We start from the raw sequence: 22,146 nt of genomic DNA, 5'->3' as shown, positions 1-22,146 counted from the left end.
AGCCGCTGTGTCATTGGCGCAGACGTGCAGCATTGCGCCGAGAGCTGAATTTCTAGGGCCTGGGCTTTGTCAGGCTCCCGGCGAATGCCTGACAGCCCCTCGCCGGTTGATACATTAGCTAAAGGTATTTTACATGGTCTGGTAGGTAAGGTACCTTAGGTAAGGTACCTTGGGTTGGCATTCTCGGTTCAAGGTGACGGCGATAATACGGCGCTGGGCCTGCAAGAGACTCCCCCCTGCTAGGCACCTCACCTGTCGTGATAGGGAGGCATCAGGCTCACTGGCAGAAGAGTGCAAAGTCCCTCGCGCCTCATCCACGCATTTGCTTACCTTACTCTGACTGGCACAACTTCGTCTTGCTCCAAGGTAAATTCGGTGTGCATAGGTAAGCCTTACGCTGGTCTTCCCATCTAGATGGACGTGATTACCATCACGGAGGCGTTTGCCTACCACAAGCTGTTGGATTTGTCAACTAGTGATGCCGACGGCACCGAAAGTGAGAATGCATTCGATGAGTTTGATGAGTTCGATAGCGATGACGACCCCGAAGACGACCCCGAACCCGAAGACGAGTACGAGGATGAATATGAAGATGAAGACGGCCAAGAGAACGACGCTCAGCGAGACGGCGGCCCGAACATCAATGATCACGAAGATGATGAAGACGGCCAAGAGAAAGATCACGAGGATGGTGAAGACGACGGGGAGTCCTTTGGTGATGGGGAGCTCCAATGTGATGACGGCCCTCGGGAGCGCTCATTCATCCCCCACGCACTTATCAAAGTCGGCTTCAATGATCGCCTCCTGGCGCTTTCCGGAGCGCGCAACTCGGAACCAGCTCTCTGCCCCAATGAAGTTCTCCGGGACGGCCTGTGGACGGTTGATCCCGAATTCGGGTTCGGTAGATGTAGGATGGGTTTCCTGTCGCGGCTTGCTCATATCTGCACCCAAGCACAAATCCAGTCGTGTGCGCGGGAGTCTTGCGACCGCACGAAGAAAGCCATGGACAGCGTCGCCCCTAGGTGTAATTGGGCCGTTTTCAGGGAGTGGGCACTCATCGCCATGTCTTGTCAAGCCAGCATGAACGACGAACAGAAGCTCTCCAGGCTCACACCCATATCGCCAGGGCCGTGTCCAGTTGCTGCATGGCGTTGAAACGCTGCGTTCGCGACGAGACTCGCAGGGTTGAATTCTTCCGTCCTCTCCTTGACGGTCAGGCGGAAAAGGAGCATTGAGTCGACCTTGCCGAAGTGACCAACCTCATCTACTGGATGGCCAAGATCCAGTCCCGAATCGGCATCGGCCCCAAAACTTCGGGCGCTGGAATCATCGTCCCCTCCCATCTCAGGTTACCCTTCCTTCCATCGAGAATGCAACCCAAGCCGTCGAGACCATGGGCCTCTGCAAAAATCGCCTGTGGAACCTGGTCAATGTCAGTGACCGTAAACAGAGCGACCTGCCAGACATCATGGCGGCTCTCACCCCTCACAAAAACAATCTTGGCCACCCAGAACACAAGTTCTGTACGCTGAGCAAGTGCCAGTGGGCACAAATGAACAGCACCTCGGTCAAGCAGTTGCACAAATGCGGGAAGTGCGAGAGTGAGAAACATGGCATGAACGACTCGAGGAGCGCAAAGAACACGGAGGATTCGAAGCTGGAACCTGACGGGCTGTCCGAGAGAGCGGCAGGAGCTGGCTCTCGTAAGAAGGAGTCAAGGGCGGGTATCGACAAGGAGACGAGCTGTTGCCAAAAACAATTTCCCGTCGAACTGCTTGAGACGGCATTGGAACTTGGGAAAGGTACCGCTTGGCTTTGCACCGGCAAATCACCCAAGTTGGGCGGACCGAAGGACCGCTATATCGCCATCTCGCACGTCTGGTCCGACGACACCGGCGTTGGTGTCAAAGACCCAGGCACTGTCAACGCCTGCCTCTTCAAGTTTTTTGCCGGTATCGCGCACGAGCTTGGCTGTAAGGCAGTATGGTGGGACGCTCTGTCGATCCCCTACGAGCCCAAGGCTCGCAACAAGGCACTGAACATGATGCACGCTAATTACGCCAACGCCGAGTATACAGTCGTGCACGATAATTATCTCCTCAACTTCCCATTGAGTGATGATGGAGGTCCGTGTCTTGCCCTAGTTCTCTCCTCGTGGTTCACCCGGGGCTGGACCGCTCTGGAGTTGGCAATGTCCAAGAGAGTCAAGGTCCTATTTGGGAACCCTGTAAAGGGCGGACCGCCGGTTATCAAGGACCTCAAAAGCGAAGTGCTGGCCAAAAGCCCCAGTCTTGCGTCCAGGGCGCACTGGTTGGCGACAACACTGGTTCAGCGACTCCGTAAGCCCGTCGACAATATCGGAGACTTGCTCGCCATTTTATCTCCTCGTAGCACATCCTGGGCCCGCGATCGCACTATCATTGCCGCTCTGCTCGCCGGAGTGCCCGACTGCGACTTCACAGCCGGCGAGAGCATCATCACCTCTAAAGTCCTCGAATACGTCGGCAAGATTCCGTACACTTGCCTTCTCCACGGAAAGCCAACAATGCGAGATAGGGAGGAATACTCGTGGTGTGCTGCGACGCTTGATGATATGCCTGTCGACATATCGACCGACATTGGAGGCGGGACTGTCTCCAAAACCCGGGCATTGCTTGAGATTGACGAGAGTGGCGCAGTAGAGGGAAAGTGGTGGTGCCGAGCATTCCGAGACGAAGACGACGCCAACAAAACTCAAGTCTACGGCAATGATCTTGCCGCGGCCGTCAAAGTCCATGTTGCGCTTTGTCACTGGAAACGCCGTCTATTGCTGAGATATTCAGATGACAAATGCGACTCAGCTCTTCTAGTCCTACCTACGAGCATCATTCGGGCCGGCCCGATCCTGAAATGCCGCTATATCGGGGCCGTAGTCGAGAATCCGGAGAATCCTGAGGAGGGGGAATTTTGGCTCACTCCCGACATACTCTGTGACCCATACCCGGGGGATTGGTGCCTATGGGATGTCAGACTTGGCGGTACGGACGACGGTAAACACGAAATGCTAGCGGAGAAAGTTCCCGAATTGATGGTGGAGTTCGGTGAGGGTCAAAACTTCGTCGGCGACGATAATGAGTCTGTTAAAGGGGATGACGGCGACTTAGAACCGGAACCATCAACGCAGGACGACCACGAAAGTCAGCAACCGCCCGAATGACTGAGCTATCAGCTCAAGCAAGAATACTGCCGTTTTCAGGAGGCCCCGCCTTGCGGGAGACCAGTGCTCGGCCCATCTGACACGGAGGAACTCTTTCTGAAGGCCCTGAGATCAAAGAACGAGAATGCCACGCGTTACCTCGTGAGGAACAATATTACACTGAGATCAAGACCAGAGGTGATCCTTCAGTCGCTCGGGCCCAGAGAAAAATCACTCTCCAGACTTATCATGCTAGGCGACATCTACGCGGACAATGGAAAGCTTCAGGATGCAATTCAAGTATACGAGTGTGTCATCCTTGAGTACGACAGGATGGGTCATGTTAAGCTTGATGAACCTCTGCGCCCAGTTCGCGCCCAGTATTCCCTAGGAAGCATTTACGCAAGGGTTGGAAGGGAGAGAGACGCAGAAGCGCTCTTTCACAAGATTCTAGCCCGGTGTGATTTGCGGAAGAAGACGGAGGATATGAAGAAGGCCGAGAAATCGGAGATAAACAAGACAGGTGGTGGAGATGGCGCAAAACCGAAAGCATCTCGTACGGAGCGGAATGCTTCTGCCGAGGAATCAAAAAAGGTTGCCTCAGGAAATACCCAGAAGTCCAACGGGAACGCCGATGAGAAGGCAAAAGACCAAATCAAGACTGAACAAAGGTGGTACCGACTCGAACTGGACGTTGTCGCAAACCTGACGCTCCTATATGTGGCGAGATTCAATTTCGACGGCGCTGTTATGACATACCAGCGAGCACTGAAAAGAATTGGAACCCCCCAGAAGACATCGAAGCCTTCAAGGGCCTGTGGAGCAGCCGAAATGGGCAAGCCTTCAAGCGCAAGAACGAGCGGGACAACCAAGCTGCTATTGTATACCAGCGTGCGCTCAAGCGGTTCGACACAATGTTCCGCAAGGACCACGTGTTATGCTCGATCACGGCCCTCCACCTTGGCATCAATTACATGCTGAGATCCAAGTACTCGGAGGCTGAGCCTCATCTGATGCGTGCACTGACTGGCTTCTACGAACGACTCATTCCACTGCTCCGGCGTGGTGAAACCGCTTTGCAACACAGGAGCATGGATGAACACACCATCGTTGTGCTGACTCGATATTATCTCGGCCAACTTTTCATTCAACAGCAGAAGTTGAACGAGGCAGAGCACCAACTAGACCATGTGAGAGCGTTCGCCGCACCGGGGCCGGACCAGTGGGAGAGCGACCGTGACGTGCTCCAGCTTTCTGTAACTTGCGCACTGGGCCAGATCAGTTTAACCGACCGGAAAGCAGATTACGCCAAAGCCCAGGAGTACTTCGCAAGCGTGTTAAAGCGCTGCGGATCTGAACCAGAGGGCGACTTGATTCGCCTGGCCTTTCAGGCAAATCTGGGCCTAGCTAAAGCCTATCACGGGCGGAAGAAGACAGCAAAAGCTAGTTCCTTGTGCAGGAAGACGTTGGAAAAGATCATCTTGGCAAAGGGGTCCAATCCTCACGATCTTGACGAGTGCAAGACAAGGCTGTTCTTGGGCACGGTCTACCAGGACCAGAATCAAATTCATCAACTGTCTGCAGCTAAGGAAGAGATTGAAAAAGCGTTTCGGGGCTTGAGGTTTCTAGAAGGAGAGAGGAGCCTTGAGTACCTGCAAGCTGCGAGGAAACTTGGCATCATCTACGGGTTGGTCGGAAAAAACGCCGAAGCAGAAGGCATTCTAGTGGACGCGCTCGAGAGTCTCAATGTAGCCGTCGGCGCTTACCATCCGTATACGCTCAGGACGAGCTGGCAACTCGGGCGTCTCTACCTGGCCCAAAGACAGCTTGACGGCGCCATGAAGGCCTGCGAGCGGGCGTACCAAGGCTTCGAGAAGAGAGCATCTGGAGCAGAGCGCCGGCAAATGGCCGAGACCGCCCAAACCCTCGGCACCGTCTACCTCGAGAAGGGCATGCTTGGAAAGGCAAAAGAGATGTACCTCAAGGCATTTGAGACCTTCAAAGCAGCGGCATCAAAAACCACCGGCAAAACAACAGCAACCACCAAGTCGACGGAACAAGGCGTGACCGACAAAGCAACGTTGCTCGCCGCCATGGACCTGGCCAAGGTTTGCGCCCTGCTGTGGGATCCGAAGAATAGGGCGGAAGCGATGAGAAAGTACCAGCTCGCTGAGAACGGATTCCGCTCCACTAGCCAGACCGAGTCTTTCCATCTCCTGGACGCGCAGCTGAGCCTAGGCAGCATCTACCGAAAGGACAGACAGTTCAGCAACGCCAGGGCAAATATACAAAGCGCCTTGGACGGCTTCAACAGGCTACACCAGAGCTCGGGACAAACAACCGAGAAGAATGAAGCGAAAGCGAAGTGTGCCGCAGCGAAATACTTCGAGGCCAAACTGCGCCTAGGACAACTGAAACTGGATGAGTACAAGGGCGAGAAGGGAGGTGGGAGCGAGACGTACAACCAGAACTGCGGGTTCGTGGATTCTGGCGACGAAGAGAGCGCCGAGAACCTGGTCGCGGAAGCTCGGGCTGGTCTTATGGCCTTGCTGGGGGAAAACGACATGCTGACGCTTGAAGCATCGACTATTCTTGGGGAGCTGTATCTTGACATGGGCGAAGACGCGGGCGAAGAAGACCTGTGTGAGAAGGGTGAGACGATCCTCAGGGACGTGCTAGAGTGTTACGACGCGGAAGTCAAGGTCTCGCCTGGACACCCCAAGAAGATCTGGATCATGAACCGTCTCATCGAGTGTTTCGACAAATCCGACTCTGACCGCCAGGACGAGGTGGACCAGATGAAGGATCGCAAGTGGCGCGAGCTGGTGAAAGGCTACGGGGAGGACATTGCGGCCATGGTCATGGATGTGACGGATCTGAAGCACACGAAACGCTACCGCTTCGACGACGATGGTGGCAGCGAGGATCTGGATGGAGATGACAGCGAGGACCAGGACGATGATATCAGCGATGATCAGGAGGACTGGGACGATGATTACGATTTGGATACTTGAGGCTCAGGTTCGGACGACGACGGTGATGGTGGTGATAATGAGGATGACAGCGGGAGCGAAGGTACAGATCCTGATAAAGGAGGAGTATACGGCGAGGAAGGGGGTGGCCCACTGAGGCCAAATCCTGGTTTCCCGGCTGCCCATAATTGGGCAGAGGCACTGCCATTACGCACGGGTAGATGGACGTCGGATTCGGAGCCTCGTTCGCGTATGCCATCACCGGCGATCGGGTCAGGTGTTTCAAGTCCACAAGACGAGGATAACCGGCCGCCGCAGTGCTGGGAATGCATGCTGTCCTTTACGACTCAGAGCATGCTACTAGATCACTATGAGATCTCGGGTCACGGGACAAAGGTGACGGCGCCACCAGAACATGACGGGCCAGCTGAGCATGATGAGCTAGCTGAGAACGAAGCCCTCCAGCATGAGGGCGAGTTTGGAGAGAACAGTTCCGAGGGGAGTGACATTGAGAATTTCCACTCTACTCATGCCAACAACGGCTACTCCGGAACTAATGGGGGACCGCTGTGTCCAGTCGGCAATATGAGCCTTGCGGACAACGGGAGGCTTGCGAACCATTTTGGTTACTATGCCGCAGTTGACCAAGGGCACTCGAATATCCTCGACAATCTATCAGCGCCCGACGACGCAGCTGATGACGAGGTCTGTAGTCATTCAACTCCCAAGCGGTCTCACGTATGGTGTACACACAATAATCTAACTTGAAGAATATCAGGTTCACGAAACTGAGCCTTACGAAAGCGATCATGAAGAGACTGGACTCGAGGAACCTGACTATGATGATAGGGGCGATGACTACTACAGCATGAAGCCGCGATGCCCGGTCTGTCATTTGCAATTTGCACACGACGAGGCTCTTATGAATCATCTGGAACACTACGCTGAGTTTGACGAGGAGCACTGGAACTATCGTCTTTCTCGGCCGCAATGATCGGATTGGGACTCCCGAGGCGGACTGGACATGACACGGAGCGGTTCGGAGACTACCGCTTAAGGTACTTGGGTATCATTTCTCAATAGTTCTAAACGTCAGGCTGCTACCGTCAACTGCTACTGCGGAGTGTGAGGATTTCTGCATTTCAGTTGGCCCAAGTATCAAATTGGCATCCCTCTGCTATGGATTCGGATTAATTACCTGAATTTTTGTATTTCAGTCGGTTCGGATTCGATGTCAGATTGTTATGGGTTCGTCACGATGCTGTGGAATTGGTGGAAATTTTGGGCCGGATTTTGTAGGAAGGGGGGCTTGGCTGCAAAGGGGTGAAGGTGGAGACGGAGAATGTTGACACGGGTTGAACCACGCGAGATTCCCCTCTTGTTGGCGCCGAGTTCTGACGACCAGGAGTCGTCAAGAAGGCGGCCCTGTTAGTCTTTTTCCCAGAGTTGAATCTTCCTTAGGTGTTAAATCAAGTGCTCGCCATCTTGACATCGAGTTGCACCACTCAAGATAGCCCGACCAAACCAGTCAGTTCGTCTGGCTCGGCCCCTGCATCGTCTGACTTCCATGTCATTGGGATTCTCGCCTTGTCTTGCGGAATCGATTTTACACTTATTGTCGTACGTAACTACTGCATTATCTGGTATATACAAATGAAATGCCGACAACCGTTGGTAAGCTGCTGTAATATTCTTGTGATATGTACAGTACAAAGAGTTCTGCACCTCTTGCGTAGGTTTACGTTGCCTAATTACCTGTAGACTTTGAGACTTTCCTAAATAGTCGAAAAACCCCACCCAACTATTGCACTCCTTCACCCACGTGATACCTACAATATTGTTACTTGCAGTATGATAAACGCTAAATCAAGCCGCTAACAGATTCCGCCGTTATATATGGGACTTGGCTATGCCTCTCCGCACTTGTAAACAGTCCGGAATTCCGGCCGCGAGACTGGCCTTTCCGCAAAACTCGGTGAACAAAGCGGAATATGACTACGGCAAAATCGTATACAATGGAAATCTGACCCAAAATGTCACCCAAGGACTTGTCATGCCCGGTTGGCCGTCACTTCGCAGCCATCGTACGTCGCCATCCAAGCCTGCCGCTCACTTCGGAACTCCTCCATATATACTGCACGACCGCCGTAAAATCTATCAGGAGACTCTCTCTTCATCATCAATCATATCCGGCGTCTCTTCGAATCCCAGAGCCGCGACCTGCATCTTCCACTGCTGCTGGGACCTCATTTCCTACACATGGTCAATAAGAACCGTGAGCTTGCGAGGGTCACGGTAGAACAAACTTCTTCTACGGTGTCCTTGATTACGTAACGCGTCACGTACACCTCGTTTTCCTGCCCCAACCGGATGGCGCGTGCGATGGCCTGGCTCTCTACGCCGGGGTTCCACTGCAGCTCGATGATGAAGACGCGGTTAGCGCAGGTCAGGTTCAGCCTGGGATCTTGTCAATATCACATATGCTTGAGTACCTAGGGAACAATCAAAGCAGCTAACGTACCCGAATCCACCGGTTCCAGTCGTCATGATGAGCACCCGCTTCTCGTCGTCTTTGGCAAACTGGTCGAGCTTGGCCTGCCGCTGTGGGAGGGGACAGCCGCCGTCGATGCGGAGGTAGGGAATCCCAGCTTCGTCTAGGTGCCTGGACAGCAGGTGTAACGTTCTAGTCCAGCAGGAGAATATAATACTATTCACGTTAGACACACATCGTGCTTTCCGGTGGGTGGGGGGGATGCCTCTTCGTCGTCCTCAGATCCTTGCGGACATCCTCGACCAACGCCCGCATCTTCGTCGAGTGGCCCTCAGCGTTGAAATAGTGGTAATCGTCGTCCTCAATCGCCTCCTTAGCCGGCCAGTCCGGCATGGCCACACCCCCAGCCGCAACGCGGCCCTCGACCCGCGCATGCGTAAGCCACCGCACACACACGGGACAGTGCTGCGTCTGCTCCCCAGCGCCCGGCATGCTCGACTCCTCGATGCACTCGGAGCACAGGACGTGGGCGCACTGCTCACGAAAGCCGTTGCCCAGCCGGCTGGACCCTAGGATCGGCATGGGCAGCTGGCAGCCGGAGCAGGTGATCTCGCCGTTCTGGCCCAGCGCTGAGACGACGGCCTCACGTTCGTCCAGGGGGCTACGGCGGTGCCAGGAGAAGGGCTTCTGGAACGTGCCGTGGTTGCACAAGAGGCGCATTTGCAGGTTCGCCTGGAAGAGCCCGAACTTGGAGCTCTTCTCATCCCCACCGGCGCGCTGGCGGATTATGCGCGTCAGGGTCTTCTTCGTATTCTCGTACTGCTCGCGCTCGGCCGGGGAGAATGTCAGTGTGCGCATGCGCTGCCGTAACCCGGGCAGCTGGATGACGTCCTTTGTGCGGCGCAGGCAAAGCGCCTCAAGGAGCATTACCAGGCGGTTCTTGACGACAGTCGGGTTCTCGAAGTTCTGCTCGAAAGGGACCTCAATCCACTTGCGGAAGACGGAAGCTTGGGAGAAGGGCTCGGCGCGGATGAAGGCGAAGAGCGCGCCGATGTCGCCAAGTTTGTTTTGAATGGGCGTGCCCGTGAGACACCACCGTGAGTTGGCGTGGAGGCGGCCGCAGGCTTGGTAGAAGGCAGTGGCTTGACGGCGGATGATATGTGCTGCAGGTTGTCAGGGGTGCCCTTGGAAAGTGGAGGGGTGGTAGGGGCTTGCCTTCGTCGAGGACTACTCTGTACCAGCCGATTCGATGAAGGATGGAGGGTTTTGACTGGATTAGAAACTCGGCAGTGAGTGTATTGTAGGTCGTTACGACTATATCTGAGTCTGAGATTGCGTCAAGGTCTTTCGGTCGGCCGGGCCCGTGGTATTTGACTACTTTGAGCCCTCCTTTCAGGTGCCTGCGTATTCACTTAGTGCTGATACCACTGCAAATTTAAAACCATTAATCATACTTTTTTATTTCGTTCATCCAGTTGTAGATGAGAACTAGTCAAGTCAGTCCCAGGTTTCCCTTCTGATAAGAAAAGGAGGGTTGCGTACGGGCAGACGGGACGACCACGAGCGTAGAGCGTGAGTGCTTGAGCGCTTCCTTGTCTTCAGCACTGTCGTTCTGCTGCCGAGCCCATTCGTTGCCGTCGTCGAGAGTCTTCACGATCAGGGCAAGGATGGACAAGGACTTCCCCATGCCCATCTCGTCGGCCAGAATACCACCCCCCCTCTCGTCTGGCTGGATGTCCTGCTTAGCCCTGGCTTTTGTGATTCTGTGGCGATACCTGATGTAGTCGCGTCAGTCATGGACATTGAATTGAATTTACAAGCGGCGCACTCTTCCCTCCCATCTTCTAAAACGACGGTCTTCCAAAGCCTGTACCTGTCGTTGATATGGCCGGATTCTCTCTCCAGCATAAAGCCTAGCGCTTCTTGTTGATGTCTAGCGGCGGCGTATTGGTAACTAGTAGACTTCAATTAGAACATAACACGAGACCTACTTGAGCAGCTTCCGGGAGACCCTGTTCCCGCCTTCCACCATGTCAAGATGCCGAGTGTTGTCCAGAGACTTGTACACCTCCTCGACCATCTTCCGCAACCGCTCCTTCCGGTGCTTCTTTCTCGCAAGCCCATCGTTGGCAATTTGATTCACAGGTTGAACTGACTGCACCTGGCTGCCATTGATCTTGAGGGGCAGGAAGTGCGGGTTATCATGTACAACTTCACGCCTGGCATGACCCGACTTCTGCAGCCACAGCTTGCCGCGTGAGAGCGCGTCACCAACCTCAGTCGCAGCCCGCGGCGGCCCGTACACGTTGATGTCCACTTTGACCAGAGCCTCAGCCGGCTTCTTAGCGTGCCGGATGGTCTCCTTCAGGTCGGACGTGGGCACGATGGGCTCAAATTCGACGTATGACTTGGCCAGCAGCGGTGCGAGCGTCTTGCCTACACCAGAGCGCAGGTAGCCGAATTCGTTACCGTCATCGTGGAAGCACAGGAGGATGTGGTCTTGCTGCTCGCTGAGCGCGAAGCGTTTGTAGCCGGCCTCGCTTTCGCCGAGCTTGGCGGCGATGATTTGCATCTCGCCTACGAGCTTGACATCAACGTTGTGCAGCTAGCGCAGATGAATCGCGTTCCAAGTCAGAGAGGTCAGAGAAGCCAATGTGGTGGCCACTCACCATTCCGTAGCATATGGTCTCTTTGTCGTCTGTCGAAGTGACAGACTCGGCTCTCGATTGGATTGAGTCCGACGCAATGGACGGCGAGTGTGAGGACTCCTGGGATGAAATGGGGGTCGATTGGGGCGGATAAAAGTCCGGCAAGGCCATATTATTTCCCCATTCTGTAAGCGCGCTGGCTAGGTTGTAGTCTGTCTCATCGAGGTTTATCCACGACATTTGGTTGCTGACACTAGGGTCAAGCAGGATGCCGCTGAACAGATCCGGTAGAGAGTCCGCTGGTTGCATAACGGGAACGTCGCTGGGCCGTTTAGCAGTGCTCGTATGGAATGCTCAGTGTTCTTTCCATACCTTCCTGGATTCACGTAACTCGGTCCGTGATATTGACTCTGACGTGGTGCATCGGGATATTTATCACAGTGCTGCCATATTTCTTGCTGATACGGCCGGCGTGGATCAACGCCGGACATGGCACCGGTACTGAAGTTGATGACATCGTCTACCTCCTCGACGGGATCCAGAACTCGCTTCAAAGGGTTGGGCATCGTGATCAATCGATAACCCCAAGTTGTGTTGTCAACGAATCCTGGGCTGGCTATCTGAAGCCTCAACTTGCTCCATCCACCCTAGCCAGCCAGACTTTTGCGCTCACTACCGTGTCTGGACCCCCGCCCTCACGGAACTGAGGGCCTCCAAGAGTGGGTTCAAAAATCCGGGCGGGCCAAGTGGGTGTCTTCACAGCATTTCTAAAGCCACTCGAGGCCTTCCTGCATGCAGGCTGTCCATTCACAGCATCTTTAAACCTAGGTACTCGAGGCATTCCTGAATTCGGCGGGGCTATGCAAGTGCCAAAATTTGTTGTGTAACAGCTCCTCGCCCTGATGAGAGAGGGTAGCTGTGCACTTGCATAGCCCCGCCGCATTAGGGCCGGTCTCGGGTAAGAAGGCCTCGAGTAAGTTTAAAAACGCGGTGAAGATGCACTGACTGCGAAGGGGATTGATTGGACGGGTAGCAGTGCACTTGCATAGCCCCACTGCAGGAGGGCGGGTCTCGGGCAGGAGGGTCTCGAGTGGGTTTAAAAATGCTGTGAAGGGTTGGGCCTCTATGCCCTTAGGCACAAGTACGCAGGCTTCGAAGTGGGGCCGCGAGTAGGATGACCTCGACAGGTAAGTGCACGTTGTTGCCTGCCTGGTGAGTTGGCTCGGGTGGGATGTACGTACCCCTGCACACCTGCATTTCCGTATTTTCTCGTGGCTGCCTCTTTGCTCTGTACGAAGCGGACCGAAACTCCCATCTCTTCTGACGAACCTCTCGTTTAAGGTATGCCTCAAGAATCTGGCGCGGTTGAATTCTAGCACACTACGGGTCCGTGCCTACACATTGCGTCAATCAAATTGGGGTTAGCATTGTCAATCGGCTGCGACAATGGACCCGGACAAGTTGCTTGACCTTGCAGAAACTTTCAGGACATGGGACCGCCTAAAGTCCCAGGACAAGGAATTATTCGAGTCGAGCAGCTACGAAGGTGTGCAGCACGACTTGAATGCCATTCAATCACAGCGGCAGATAACCAAGACAATGATGAACATGAAGAGGATGCACCGCTTTCTGACTGGCATGGCACATCTCGAGAAGGTCTTGGCCGCCGTCAGGTTTCCGCATTCCGCAAAGGTCATGGCATATGTTTGGGGTCCGGTTCGATTTCTCCTCAATGTACATGCGTGTCCAGTACTCCCGTACCATATCAAGGCGAACATTGCTGACCGGTTTTAACGAAGACCACGAATCTCAACGATAGAGCATTCGACGGCGTACTCGACATATACGAGCAACTAGGAAATAAAATACCTCCACTTTACGAGTATATGAGACTTTTCACTGGCTTACCAGAGAGCGAAAGATGCCTGGTGTACATCTACCGCGATGTTCTCACGTTCCATAGGCTTGCATACAAGCTCTTCTCTCTTCCGTCCAACTGTAAGATCGAGCCCAAAGTAGTAACAGTAATGACAAAACACTAATCCCTCCTTTAGTGTGGCAGAAACTGTACAGGCCTACCTGGAAAGCATTGAGCCATACGTTCGAGCAACTAGCATCCTCTTTGGAAAGACATTTGCAGTTCATACAAATGCATGGATCATCTCTTCGAAACTCTCAACCAAACTTGGACCAAGGTGACGGATTAGCGCGCGCGGAATCTGGGCTGGATACTCCTCAGGACTGGGGTGATGCCAAGATGGAATTCTACCGCTATCGCAACGACATGAACGGAAGCCGAGACCAGTTTGAGGAAAAAGAGAAAGCTAGGAGAGAAGAAGAAAAAAGAAGCGTCATGGCGTGGATCTCGGCCTCGAAGAATACGCAGTCGCTTCACAAGAAGTTCCAAGACGCGAGAATATGTCCCGACACTGGCCGCTGGCTCTTCAGGAGGTATAGCGAGGTCACTGACTGGATGAAGGAGGACCAGCCGCCCGAGTCTGCGCTCTGGCTTTACGGCAGCAAGGGATTTGGTAATGATATCCATAAAACCCAAAGACATAGCTGAGCTAAATTAATAGTGTACAGGCAAGACCGTGTTAGCATCGCTCCTCATAGACGAGCTGAAGGAGCTGTGTACAGAAAAGAAGAAGTACACGATCCCACGGGAGAGCAAGACGTACTACTTCTACTGCCAGGAAGAAGATCCCGAGCATCGCACCTACCCTGACATCCTCAAGGGCATTCTCCATCAGATGATCGATGCTGACGAAGATCTCTTACCCCTCTGCGTCGAAAAAGCTGCGTCAAGCGGAAGCACAAACCTGGATTCAAACCCAGAAATTGCCGAAAGCCTCATTGAGGCATTTCTTGAGTACAACTCTAGGCAGTACATCATTATCGATGGGCTTGACGAGTGTGAAACACTCGAAGAAATGCGTCAAACTGCAGTCTTCTTCATGCGGCAGGTTACAAAGTGCGACAACGAGATCAAACAAGGCCGACTGAGGGTTCTATTCATGAGCCAGCTGATACCGGAATTAGCCGAGGACAAAATCATGCCGGAAGATGGTGCCTGTGTGGAGCTCAAGTCGACCGACAATGCAGATGACATCAGATCCTATGTGAAGAAGAGGATACCAGACTTCTCCAAGAAGCGTGCCACAAGAGGTGGTTTTAACCTTTCTGACAGCGATAAGGGGCAAATTGAGAGTATTATCTGCCGTCGGAGCGAAGGTCTGTTGCCACCATGAGATGCTCTGTAAGTACAATAAATTTTGATAATGTAGGCTGACGAGGATTGTAGACATGTTTCTCTATGCCCACCTGGCCATCGAGTATCTTTTACAGCAGCCGACCAAAGAGATGCTCCTCGAGAAGATCAAAGAGGAAATGCTACCCGAGAAACTCGCACAGATGTGTGTCTAGTACCGACTACTGCCCACTACAAATAGATCAAAGATAAACTGACCACTACTCGCAGATATGAGAAGCTTCTGGGAGCAGTTAAGGCCGAATTATTACAACTGGCAGATGGTGAGACCCACTGGCAGATGGCTAAGCTCCTGCTGGGCTGGTTGGTCTGCGCAAAGCGACCCCTGAAATGGCACGAAATGCAATCCATTCTGTCTTACGACCCGGTCAACCAAAGGGTCGACTTCGACAACAAGATGCTTCGACAAAATGCCAAGAAGTATCTCGGGTCATTGGTGCACGTCCTAGATGGCGATCACATCCGGATTATTCATTCCACCGCGCGGCGGTAAGCAATGCGTTTCTTTGCGGACTAACTCTGTATTTCAAAGGCTAACAGCCACCAGTTACATCGTCCAAAATGAGCATATCAATGAGCAAGCAGTTCAGTGTGAACTTACAGTGCTTTGTCTCAAATACCTGTGTCTTCTAAGCTTGTCAAACGGCTATGACGAACCCCAGCGGCAAAACAAGGCTAAGCTCGGTTGGTTCTCTTTCCAAGACTATGCCTGTTCCCAGTGGCACAGCCACGTTGCCACGGTGATGATGGCATGTAGGGACCTCTTTTTCTATGGGCATCATAGCCAGGAGTACGAGGAGAAGTTTGGCGCTGCCTTGCGTGATTTCATCGAAACGCATCGCGGAGAACTCACGACAGAGCCGCACCCCGACCTCGGACAAATACCTGCTGAGCTCGCCAGATTCTCAAGGCTCTCATTCTACGAAAACCTCCGGTTGCTGTGGAACCATATCTATACACACCAGAAAGGCACATATGATGCCCGCAACACCGTTGGCATCGCTCAGCTCGACAAAACTCTGCTAGAAAACAGATGCACGCTAGAGGAGCACTTCAAACCCAGCTCAAAAGCCTGGCTGGATGACACGATAGAGGACTACTACGGTCCCAACCTCTTTAAGTGCAAGCGCGTGCTATGCAAATTCTTCTACCAGGGCTTCGATAGGAAGAACGATCGCGAGACGCACGATCGCCGCCACGATAGGCCGTTCCTGTGTCCCGTGAACTGTAGCCTTGCTCCTATCGGTTTCGCCTCCAACAAGGATAAGGAAAGACACGTACGGACCTATCATCCAGACCTGGGTGAAGGGCCCTCCGTTTTCGAGGCTCTGCGTTCTAGGACTGGGTCGCCGCGGTTCACCTGCAACATGTGCGGCAAGAAATTCACGCGGAAAATCACTCTGAAGGGCCACGAGAGGAGCCATTTTGGAGAGCGCCCGTATGCGTGCCCAATTTGTGACAAGTCGTTTACGAGGTTGAATGATTGTCGAAGGCATGAGAAGATTCATTCAAGGAGACGGGCGTAATGTGATATGCTCGGTCTGTTAATGAGAGCTATTGTATCAGTGATTTTTGGCTCTATGAAGAGACAGCTTGATTGCACGACAATTTTTTTTTTTTTTTAAAAAAAAAAAGAATCACTAATTAGGTCCTAAAATGTGTAAAAAGGAAGGTTGGGATAGGAGATTTGCTAAAGATTTTGTGCCTTTGTTTGATCAAATAAGAGGGGTGCGTATGCCAACTCCTATCCCCTGAGCTTCGGCTCGAACGTGATATCCCGTCGCTTCGCACCCGTCCATAGAGTCATATCCGTAAAGATGACCAACCCGACTCTCTGATAAACTCTTGTACCTACGTCAACTACAAGCAAGCCGATACCTTTCTCAACGCCATTATCTCCCTTGGCAGTACCTAAAAGCAAATACTCCGCCACTGTTTGTTGGAGTCCTCTTTGCCGGAGTTCAGCGCTTGGATCCACCAGATCTGGCCGCTCCATTATTGTATGAGACTTCTCATCGTTTATCTCGTCTTCTTCAAGAATCCGGCACGTCAGCTCTGCAGCTGATACAGTAAGCGACTTGACTTTGGCATCTTCAATCCAGAGGGGCCCCTCGTAGCGGATCACGCCGTTGAGAGATGCCCATGACCAGCTGGGCGCCCGCCCGAGGCACCGCTCCCGCTCTCTGTCGACCTGTGGTTTGTACCATGCCAGGAGCTGTATGAACCATTTCTCCCAGAGCCCATAGATATTCCTGTCACGCCATAGTATCTCGAGCTCAGTCGTTATCCCTTGGATTGCCCGAAGTCGATCTTCCGGGTCTGTCAGTTTGCGTTCCGTGTACTGCTGGACGATCGTTTTCCAGAGATAGATCTTGTCCGAATCAAGATTTCCGAAATCAGGCTCCGCGCCATCGTCAAAGACGGTCCATGGCAGAGCTTCCAAGGGTTGTAGATACTCGAGTCCCCTCCCGGTAACGCCCCGAAGATCCATTTCCTTACACTGCCAGAGAAGCTCGTAGTCAGAAAATATAAGCATTCTCGATGACAGCATGAATTCCTGCAATGTCCAGCCCCTCTTGTCTAGAGGATGTTCAGGCTCGTATGCTTCCGCCGAAAGATATACAGTGCCTTTCTGCCCATTTGCCATAGGGATATGGAGCTCATAGTTTGGACGGTAGGGCCTGGTTCTCTTTGAAAGAAACCCATCTGTCGCGCTTTCAGAGGTAGACGCCGCGATGGTTATGGCAGCATTTTTGTAGATGGACGCCATCTGGGAAATTTCCCTGTCTTTGTCGATCTTGCAGTCTTGGATGATGCACAGCGCATCAACCCAAAGATAGCGAAAACCAAGTTTGCGGGTAACGAAGATAGCGTCTTGTATGGACTGCTGAAGACTCTCAAGCCTAATGTCACCCACCAAGTCCTGAAGAGTATTTCTCCGTAGCAGAAGTGGTTGGACTGGTGCCGTGGGCTTAGGTTGCTTTCCCCAGCAGTAGCTCAGAGCGAGATATGGCGCGTTTGTTTCTGTTTCGTTGACCCTGAGTTTGATTGTTGGATGAGGGTCCCCTGGTTTGCCAACGTCGAGAACGCGCGTCGGAAGCACAGTGTCTCGCGAGTACTGGCAATGTTTGTGGGGCTTCTCGAGACTCATACACTCTTTGATGAGGGACTGTGCTGCGGCGAACACTTTGCCGCTTTTCACATCTCTGTAGAGAGACCTTCGGCGGACAATATCTCCAATAGGGCTGCCTGAGTCCTGTTAGGTGCTATCGCCATCACCTCGTCGAGGATAAAGAATATACTCACCCTTCTTGGCAAATGGATAGATCGTGATGATGCATTTGTCGAGCGCGGATTCGAGGATGCCTCTAAGCCCATAGATACCAGGCAACTGACTGCTAGAAACCTTGCTCGTTGAATGTGCACCTCGGAAATTCCGAAATATGAGGCGATCATCACCCGCCCAATGCTTATCATATGTAAAGTCTTTACAGACAACGAGAAAGATGAACTTGCACAATCGACAACCTTCATTTCCGGAATCCGTGCACTCGGCACGGGTCCGGTGGCGGAAGCCGCTCGGGGAGTTGAGATATTCCAGGCCCCGGTGGGAGAACATGAGTGCGCAACGTGTGCATAGAAGATCAGGTGTATTTTCCTGGATTCTCTTGCGCTGCGAGGGGCCAGGGCGGTCAGCATCGTTGGACACGGGCCGCTGCCGTTTCTGCCTGACGGGGATTGGAACCTCCTGGCCCATGGCCTCGAATTGTCGAATTTCAAGAGGGCTAATTACTTCCGAGACCGCGAGTAAGGAAATTGCGAAATAATTCCGCATTTTCTCACCGCTTTGACGGGGACAATGCTTTTGTTGGCGCTCACCCAGAGACCAAGTTGGGGGGAGCCTTGGAATCCCCCACCACATTAGGGCGGGGAGAATTGAGTAGAAAAAATGTTGTGAAACGATGACTGCAGTCAACCCTATCATAAGGGATGGCCGTGAGCGAGTTTAGAACTGCATGGGTCAAACCGACGGCCGCTTTCGGATGCCCGACGTTGCCCTCCTGCAGGCTGAGTCTGGGGAAGCAACATTGGATTGACCCTACTTACTACTGGCTTTCAAGTGAACGCCCGAAAGTCGACTCGAGGACGGCTAGCCCAGCGGCGCGCGTCAGGGAAGAGGGGAACGGCCACCAATCAATCGAAGTTCCGCTCAATCTGTACGGATTTCGCTCATTCACAGCATTTTTAAACGCACTCGAGGCCTTCTGCCCAAAGGCCCGCCCTAATGTGGTGGGGGGTAATCTGCACTTTCGCTCATTCACAGCAATTTTAAACGCACTCGAGGCCTTCTGCCCAAAGGCCCGCCCTAACGTGGTGGGGGGTAATCTGCACGGATTTCCGTCATTTCACAGCATTTTTAAACGCACTTGAGGCCTTCTGCCCAAAGGCCTGCCCTAATGGCTCATTTCACAGCATTTTTAAACGTACTCGAGGCTTTCTGCCCAAGGCCCCCACCATCTAATGTGGCGGGGGCTGTGCAAGTGCCAAAATTTGTTGTTCACAGCATTTGGATTTTTGAACCTGGAGGATAAGACCAGACGCTAGATGTGCATCGATTGGCGCAATTAGTGACGCGAAAATGGCTCGCTAGGAACGAGACGATTACCTAGGTACTGTGCTAGCCAGACACCTTTAGCGGTATCGCGTTACCCATTTGGCGATTATGGGAACTGGGTTGTTAGTGGTGTATATCTGCCTCATGGGTACTGTACGCTAAGGTATGCTAAAGTGTAAGGGGACCGGATAGGGAGATGAAGCGGTAGGAAGGCTGCACTTCTTCACAAGAACGCGACATACTTGCTGGGCTAGCGTTCAATGGAAGGACTAGAAGAGGCTTCAGCGACAGGCCATTCAACAGCAGTTACAAGTATTGGGAGGGCATCCCGCCACGCTGACCACCCGTGGCGAACGCGCTGACCGCCGGGGTGAACTTGGCGTCAATATTTGGAAAGCAAGGCCGGTTGGAGGAAGCCAATAAGCTGGATACACAGGTATTGGAGATGAGCAAGTTCATCCCAACACACTAAACAGTATTGGCAGGGCTAGCATAACGTACTCCGAGCAGTGCCGCTGGGCGGAGGCCGAGAAGCTGCTCGTGCAAAGGATGGAGACGAGGAAGATGAAGCTTGGGGCAGACCAACCAGACACGCTGACCAGCATGGCCGACCTTGCGATTCCTTGGGAAGGTCGTGGTCAACATGAAAACGCCTTAGCGCTGATGAAGGAATGTGTCCAGGCTCGACGGCGAATTCTTGGCCCGGAGCATCCTCATACGCTATTATTGTCTTTGGTCGCTGTATTAAACGGAGTAGCCAGAATGCATCAGTGATTTCGTGATGTTACGCAGCGGCTCCGTCCAGACTGGCTTGAACGAGCTGGGTCAGCTGACGACCCCCCGTGGCCGGGCCAGGTTGCTATCCTCCTCCCCCTCAGCTAATCACAGCAGCGCCGGCGCGCCTTGGCCATTGTACAGGTTGCTTTGACGTGGTGGGGTGCTTAGCCTGCTCCAAAAAGTTAACACCAGAGCGAGGGGCAAAAATGCATCACCCCGCTCCGTCAGTTTGATTATATAAGGGGCTATGCAAACGCGCCAAGAGCGCAAGGGACGGATTGTATGGCCAGTTAGGCCCGCCAATTGTGCAATGTTGTGTGATCCCCGAGCCACTATGTCGGGAAAAAGCAGCATGGCCCTGTTCGGACGGTCCTCAACTCGGGAGGACGAGTGCGGGAAAGGATGGGTCTGCCAAAGGAAGGCAATTCGTGCAGACTGCAGAATCCAGAATGTTTCCCGAGCTGTTAGACATAAGGGCAAATACGGCGATGATAGACTCTTTATACTGTCCTCGGAAGGTGCCGAGCACTATATCTTGTCATAACTGCATCTCACTCAGCACTGTAAATCAGCACAACTACTGATAGCACAGATAAATTTTGAGAAGTAAAATACACCTATTATCCATATATAAAACCAACAAACAGGGGAGTAACTACCTAATATATAGTGTATACACAGACAATAAAACAAACCCTCCCCTTGCTATACCGACCTGTCTCATACCGTTATCATACCTCCAGCAATATAGTAGATAAACAGAAAAGAGGGGACTCTAGGGAAGGGAAAGACAGAAACAACAACTTCTAAATGTCTAAGAAAAAAAGGGACCGTTGTCTACTATATCCTTCCATCTATCCATTTATCTGTCCATCTAACTGCTTAGAAACCCCCCTGGATCATCCTTCTTCACCTCCACCACACAGTGTTTAAAGTTATCGATCTATGCCTTTATATTTGTCTCGCCCACTATATCATAGAATGCAATACCAAATCAATTCAGCCTATACCGCCTCTTATGTACTCTCTAAAGCTTAATCCTCGCCGGGTAGTATAATATTACTACTTCCATTATATAGCTGAGGGATGGGTAGAACCAAGTTCTCTTTGCTAGAAAAGTCGACCTTAACTGAATTTTAACGTCCTTAGTAACTAGCTAGATACCTGCTACTGTTGGATAGCCAGCTGAACTTTCACTACTATCGCCGTCGTTTAATACTAGGAGGGTAAAGAGCGTAATTCTCTTCAAATGATATATGATATAGCTCTGTAATCGGGTTACGTCGAGAATTACCGTTGGGTAGAACGGGCAGTCTCGGTGCAGATGCGAGGATAAGGCCCTAGCCGCAGCTAATAGTTCAAGGGAGCTCTGATATGCGACTGTCCTTGCGTCAGCAGTTGCCCGGATGCCCGGATGCCCAATGCTCGCTCTGTCAACTTCGTCGACCGCTGTGACCCAGCCACAGATTACAAGACAAGGGCCCTGCTCACTAGGTCTAAGTTGCTCTCTCAATCCATGCCCTCGCCGCTGAGTTGGGAAGAAATTGAGGATCATACACAAAACGCGGAGAAACCGGTTACTGGGCTAGAATGCACGAAGGTGCTCTGGGAGTTATCAATGGCCCTGCATCAGGCAGGCGCTGCAGTGACGGAGGTTAAGATCAACATTTTTCCAGTGCACGGCAACTTTTCCATGCTTTGCCCTCAAGACGGCAAGGGTGCGCCGGCGTGGGATGAACTGAGCGTCGCATTCGAGAAACTCGAAGTGTTTGACCTCTGTCATTCTGGTCGCAGTGCAAGCCGGCATCGTTGCCCACCAGAGAAGGATAAAATCTACATCGATAGCTTCCTAGCTGCAGTTTGGTCTCGGTGTGGCTACAGACAGCGTGTTCTAGAGCTCGACTTCTCGAATCTAGAGCTCGACTTCTCGAATTTTTCTATCCGCACCGGCAGAGGCGGCTCACGACTAGAGGGCTCCTACAATGCCAACACGTTCTTCCAAGGGCTCCAGGACCTGCCCAAAATCCGTCATCTCAGACTCTACCAGATTGAGTTGCAGTCGGAGACGTTCAATGCTCTTTGTCGCAGCCTAAGAGACAGAATCGAGCGCATCTGTTTGTCCGATGTCACGCTACGTAATGGGGCCTGGGCAGAGGCCATTGACATGCTCCGTGAAAAGGTGGTAGCAATGATGGCA

At 52.7% G+C, this 22,146-nt stretch overlaps 6 protein-coding genes across 6 annotated transcripts; 5 read left to right on the top strand and 1 right to left on the bottom strand.

Moving 5' to 3' along the window:
• Positions 1-414: 414 nt before the first annotated feature.
• On the top strand, positions 415-1,155 carry MFIFM68171_04757 (uncharacterized protein; the record flags this gene model as incomplete). The annotated part of the gene is made up of 1 exon (XM_071060177.1): positions 415-1,155. The coding sequence occupies one exon, from the start codon at positions 415-417 to the stop codon at positions 1,153-1,155; it is 741 nt and encodes a 246-aa protein (XP_070916278.1).
• Positions 1,156-1,393: 238 nt separating this feature from the next.
• MFIFM68171_04756 (uncharacterized protein) lies at positions 1,394-3,196 on the top strand (the record flags this gene model as incomplete). Its single annotated transcript, XM_071060176.1, has 1 exon — positions 1,394-3,196. The coding sequence occupies one exon, from the start codon at positions 1,394-1,396 to the stop codon at positions 3,194-3,196; it is 1,803 nt and encodes a 600-aa protein (XP_070916277.1).
• Positions 3,197-3,424: 228 nt separating this feature from the next.
• Positions 3,425-6,189, top strand: MFIFM68171_04755 (uncharacterized protein; the record flags this gene model as incomplete). Its single annotated transcript, XM_071060175.1, has 2 exons — positions 3,425-3,731; positions 3,938-6,189. 2 exons carry the CDS (start codon positions 3,425-3,427, stop codon positions 6,187-6,189), a joined length of 2,559 nt encoding a protein of 852 aa, XP_070916276.1.
• Positions 6,190-6,501: 312 nt separating this feature from the next.
• MFIFM68171_04754 (uncharacterized protein) lies at positions 6,502-7,141 on the top strand (the record flags this gene model as incomplete). Its single annotated transcript, XM_071060174.1, has 2 exons — positions 6,502-6,852; positions 6,926-7,141. The coding sequence occupies 2 exons, from the start codon at positions 6,502-6,504 to the stop codon at positions 7,139-7,141; spliced, it is 567 nt and encodes a 188-aa protein (XP_070916275.1).
• Positions 7,142-8,304: 1,163 nt separating this feature from the next.
• Positions 8,305-11,852, bottom strand: MFIFM68171_04753 (DNA repair and recombination protein rad5c; the record flags this gene model as incomplete). Its single annotated transcript, XM_071060173.1, has 11 exons — positions 8,305-8,400; positions 8,454-8,604; positions 8,669-8,854; positions 8,904-9,801; positions 9,854-10,038; positions 10,093-10,126; positions 10,181-10,413; positions 10,467-10,571; positions 10,630-11,243; positions 11,308-11,608; positions 11,659-11,852. 11 exons carry the CDS (start codon positions 11,850-11,852, stop codon positions 8,305-8,307), a joined length of 2,997 nt encoding a protein of 998 aa, XP_070916274.1.
• Positions 11,853-12,732: 880 nt separating this feature from the next.
• Positions 12,733-16,083, top strand: MFIFM68171_04752 (Zinc finger protein (Fragment); the record flags this gene model as incomplete). The annotated part of the gene is made up of 7 exons (XM_071060172.1): positions 12,733-13,020; positions 13,086-13,284; positions 13,341-13,817; positions 13,873-14,520; positions 14,591-14,702; positions 14,768-15,046; positions 15,105-16,083. The coding sequence occupies 7 exons, from the start codon at positions 12,733-12,735 to the stop codon at positions 16,081-16,083; spliced, it is 2,982 nt and encodes a 993-aa protein (XP_070916273.1).
• Between the last annotated feature and the right edge of the window lie 6,063 nt (positions 16,084-22,146).

Source organism: Madurella fahalii, assembly GCF_045866475.1.
Source record: "Madurella fahalii IFM 68171 DNA, scaffold_2, whole genome shotgun sequence".
In the NCBI taxonomy this organism is placed as follows: domain Eukaryota; kingdom Fungi; phylum Ascomycota; class Sordariomycetes; order Sordariales; genus Madurella; species Madurella fahalii.
Note: the sequence above shows the minus strand (reverse complement) of the source record. Positions and strands in the feature narration are given on the sequence as shown.